We start from the raw sequence: 4,855 nt of genomic DNA, 5'->3' as shown, positions 1-4,855 counted from the left end.
GTTGCGGGGGGGATTTTGTCATTGTCTGGCTCTCTGTCGACGCGTCGGGCCGCGCGCTCAGCCACTATCTCGAATTCCTCGTCTTGGTCATAGACCTAATAAACTACAAGATCAACTGTCATTTTGCCAATATAAACGGAAATCGCACAGACGTGTGCGAGAGAGATAGATCTAGTGCAGGCTAATACTGCGCTTTCAGAACTTCGACTGTAGCGCGCTACACTTAATCAACCAATCAGCTAGCTATACTCGATTCCCTACTTCTTTTTTCTATTAGACCGTATTCCCATTTGGAGTTAAAATGACATTTATGTGTGGCGGCTACACTTGAAAAGTTATTGATTAGGTTTATCTTGTTTTTAGTTATATTCATATGAATGGCAAAAAGAACAGACAACGAATTTGTCGGCGGAGGCCAGTCAGGGCAAGAGGAGGTCCCGCAAAGCGCCTACACCGGCCATGCTTGTGGCCGGGGTAGACGATGGACGGGGATAAATTTGGGTCCATACATTAAAATTCCTGCGATAAGTACTGTTAAATTTAAAGTTAAAAATTTAATAGAAAAACATGAAAAATTGACCAAGTTGTAAAGCCACAAGCAAAAAAGATATAACTGTATCTGATTAAGGGTGAGGATATTTTTCGCATTACTTTGGGTACTATCTCAATAAGTTATATCTATGCATAAGTACCAACATACCACGTTTCCCAAAGCAACTTCAGACAAAGGAAAGTTTAATCAACTCATGCTATTTTGATCCGTAGTAGTTTAACATATACGGAACATTGGGACAACCTGCACGTTTGAATATTTGAGATTTAAAAAATTTTTTAGAAATAGAATTAGCTTGATACCGTGAAAGTAAAAGTACATAAGGTAATAATAAATGTATAATTTTAAAAATTAAAATACTCACTACAATTATTGTAAATATCTAACTGTTTTTTAAGTCTTTCTCTACTGTTACTTGGTGACATTTAATGATACAACCCCTCGGTTTTATATTATAGATTATAGCTTGCGAATTATTTGTATGTCAATTCATGATGTCTAATGCTTATATTTACCCTTGGAACACATTCACTACATATATGCATTTATATATTGGATCCTCATACATTATCAGTGGAATGTAAAAGCCAGTTTATGCTTGATTTTGTGTTTACATTTTTCATACCTGACCATCGAATGGAACTTTAAGTACTTTCTATTTTTGGTTTTACAACCATATGTTTCAACTGGTGGGATCTAAGACTGTATTTATTTTTGGTCACAAAATCACACAAATCACAGCTGTACGTTTGTACTTTTGAAGGGTCTTTGTGCGTCCGTCGATGGGATGTAAGATTGTTCTTATATTTAGTCTCAAAATCACACAAATCACACTTGCACCTTGGTCCCTCTGAGTGTTTTAATTGGTGAAGTTTAAGAAGGTACTTTCTGTTCGTCTTATAATCACATGAATTACATTTGTGTATTTGTACATCTGAAGAGTCCTTGTGTACTAATTGATGGCATATAAAATTGTTCTTGCTTTTAGATCTGTATTCACAAGTGTCACACTCGTATACATGTACTTCCGGAGAGTCTTTATGTCTCAAGTGGTGGATCCTAAGATTGTTCTCATATTTAGTTTTAAAGTCGCACAAATCGCAGTTGTACATTCGCGTCTCTGAAGGGCTGGTGTGTGTCAACTGGTGGCGCTTAAGTGTGTACTTATGTTTGGTCATAAAATCACACAGATCACACTTGTATAATTGCAGTTCTGACAAACTGGTGTGTTGTATTTGGTGTGACCTAACATTATTCCTGTTTTTGGATTTATATTGACATAAATCACACTGATACATTTGCACCTTTGCAGGATCGGCATGTTTTAATTGATGGGTTGTAAGATTGGTTTTGTATTTAGACATATAATCACAAAAATTACATTTGTACATCGGTACCTCTGAAGGGTCCGCGTGTTTCAGCTGATGAAGGCTAAGACTCCTCTTATATTTCGTTTTAAAATCACACAAATCACACGTGTACATCTGCATTTTTGAGGGATCGGCGTGTTGTAGTTGATGTAACGAAAGATTGTTCCTATTTTTTGATCTATAATCGCACGAATCACACATGCACATTGGCACTTCTGAAGGGTCCGCATGTTTCAACTGATGCTCCTTAAGTCTGTATTTAATTTTCGTAGTAAAATTACACGAATCACACGTGTACATTTGCACTACCGAGGGGTCCGCGTGCATCAACTGGTGGCGTTTAAGCCGGTATTTATTGTTCGTCGTAAAATTACATGAATCACATGCGTACATTTGCACTTCTGAAGGGTTGGCGTGTTGCAACTGGCGAGATTTAAGATTGGCTTTATATTTAGTATTAAAATCGCACAAAGCACACTTGTACATTCGAACTTCTGAGGTGTCCATGTGTCTCAACTTGTGGGTCTTCAGATTGTAACTATATTTGGTACTAAAGTCACAAAAATTGCACTTGTACACTGGCTTTTCCGAGTGTGTGCCTGTGTTCTTATACCTGGTTGCCTTTATGTGTTTCTTTAAGTGTCTATATTCTTCTGAATACTTGAAAATACTTGATGGTCTGCTACTGAAAATAATACCTCTGATAAGTACAACTAATTGAAATTTTGTACATAACATGATCTATTTTAGACAGAAATATTCTTTAGACTGAAAAAATGTCTTACCACCTGATTTAGTTCGTTTAATTTCTTTTGAAAGATGAAGCGTGAAAAAATTTATCACTACACAAATGATTTGAATTTAATTTCGATTATCAAAGCCTACTTATTATTTTTCGGTTATTTAATTTGACAGAAATTGGTTAATATATTTTTTTTATTTAAAATTTGATGCCACTGGATTCTTCACTTCCTTAATTGAATTTGTACCAAATTTAGTGGAAAAATATTCAATGTGTAACATATGCCTTTACAGAAAACAAATAAGTATTCCAAAAAATTGAACAAGTGTGGTTCAAAAGTAAACAAAATTTTTTAATCATTACATTTCATGAACTTTATAGAAAATCGCGTACGGTACTATAAATATAATCATACCCCACAGAATGCTTTTATGAAACTATTAGTACATGAATTAATCATAATTATTGGGTATTCTTTACAAAATCCTCAACAAAATATGAAATGATGTACTAAAGATGAGGCTTACCCAACGTTTAAGAATTGTCATGAAAAATATTCAGGTTTATAGAATTTCAAATGTTGGCGATTGGTTACAATCCTTGTGTCTTTATTTACAAGTTTTTATTAATCATAATTACTTCACCTAATAAAATTGAAAATGATTGTTTCATTTGGAATTGAACATGCAAAATCAGTAGAGCATAATTTTTTTGCTGAGAAACTAAAGTATACAGAAATTTTACAAAAATTACAAAATAAAAATGAAATCGTTTGGAAGAAAACAAAATACAAATGAAAATTACTATGTATTTATTTAAATTTGCTGCTAAAATTGTCATTTTGAGGATCAAACTTGCTTTGTGCCATGTTTCTGAATGAATATTTTTTTCAGTTTTTTCATAAATCTATATTTTCATGAATCTATTTCTCAATACCTTATTTATTAACTTAAAATTACTATGACAGAAAACATACCTCTCTTTATCTTCAATTTCTGATTTTATTTCTTTATACTCGGTTTTATTAAATGCCATTTTATCTTCAAATTGTGGCAAAGTAGAACAAATTTCAAGCATTTCTTGTTCCTGTTCACTTCCTTCAGATTTTATATCGATATCTTCGGTTTTTATGTATAAATCTGGTGATGGCTTCCAAGCTAGACTGTCAAGGATTTCTGTGTTATGAGAACCCATTTTTCCTTCACTTCTAGAAATACTTTATAAAACTGCTGTAGGCACTAAAGGAAACAGGACATTGCCTACTAATAACAGGATCTTCTGCAAAGTACACCTTTTAGAAATTAAATATCTTTACTAGACTACAAAGTGTGATATGCTTATTCGGTGTCTTGTGTATACTTACTATTTCTGGAATATACTTCTCGATCATATCAGTCTCTGTTTCATATACCAATATAAACTGTTATTATCTGTATACATAACCAACAAACTTTATGATCGCTAGATGTGTCGATTAATTGTCCATTCCTTGTCTCCTTCGCATAAATCTGTCTTAAGTCAACAGAATGTCCTGTTTCTTCAACATGAGGAATTATGTTATTGGATTTAAATTTGAATGCTTCTGTTACTTCCCATGAACAAAAGTTACACATTATATGATTTTTTTATTGAAATTCTGTAATATGAATTGACATCATAAGTAGAATCAGAATAAAATATTTGGTTGAAAAACTAAACAATGAAGTACTCTTGTTTACGTTAATATTTAAGCAGTTGTAAATATAAAATTTCTGAAAGCGCTTAAAGAATATATAAGTTAATTAACCTACTTACCTAATTCAAATGAAGAATATCTTCTAAAATATCCTTCGTGGCGACTTTTATCTCATCAAAATGTCTATAACCTACAAAATTGAGGCTAAAGCTTTTCCTCAAAACTCTTCAACTCAACCACAGACTTCTAAGTATATAGCTATTTTATATTAGAAGTCTGTGAATTCCACATAATAACTAAGAATTTTAGAAACCCTCCCTTTCCCCAACTAAGTTAGCTTTTTAAAATGCTTACAACTAATCTGAAGTGCATATTGCTATTCCTATAAGACTATTGTATTTTTTTCATTTCTAACCTGACTTTATAAAGAAAATAAATCCAATCTGCAAGTGTAATGTGAATGTGTAAAGAATGGAAAGCCGAGTGGAAAACAATCAATACCACAGCTTTATTAA

At 32.8% G+C, this 4,855-nt stretch overlaps 1 protein-coding gene across 3 annotated transcripts; it reads right to left on the bottom strand.

The window, feature by feature from the left end:
* Positions 1 to 917: 917 nt before the first annotated feature.
* On the bottom strand, positions 918 to 4,550 carry LOC108916356 (zinc finger protein 99-like). Of its 3 annotated transcripts, none has more exons than XM_018722586.1 (4): positions 4,460 to 4,550; positions 4,029 to 4,301; positions 3,642 to 3,956; positions 918 to 2,608 (listed from the first exon to the last, which is right to left on the bottom strand). In XM_018722586.1, exons 3-4 carry the CDS (start codon positions 3,857 to 3,859, stop codon positions 1,198 to 1,200), a joined length of 1,629 nt encoding a protein of 542 aa, XP_018578102.1. In that variant the 5' UTR covers positions 3,860 to 3,956; positions 4,029 to 4,301; positions 4,460 to 4,550; the 3' UTR covers positions 918 to 1,197. The 3 variants fall into 3 exon arrangements, with proteins under 3 accessions (XP_018578102.1, XP_018578101.1, XP_018578103.1); XM_018722585.1 differs by having other exon boundaries at positions 3,642 to 3,943; XM_018722587.1 differs by having other exon boundaries at positions 918 to 2,605; positions 3,642 to 3,943.
* Between the last annotated feature and the right edge of the window lie 305 nt (positions 4,551 to 4,855).

This window comes from Anoplophora glabripennis, unplaced genomic scaffold, assembly GCF_000390285.2.
Source record: "Anoplophora glabripennis isolate ALB-LARVAE unplaced genomic scaffold, Agla_2.0 scaffold1847, whole genome shotgun sequence".
Lineage (NCBI taxonomy): Eukaryota > Metazoa > Arthropoda > Insecta > Coleoptera > Cerambycidae > Anoplophora > Anoplophora glabripennis.
Note: the sequence above shows the minus strand (reverse complement) of the source record. Positions and strands in the feature narration are given on the sequence as shown.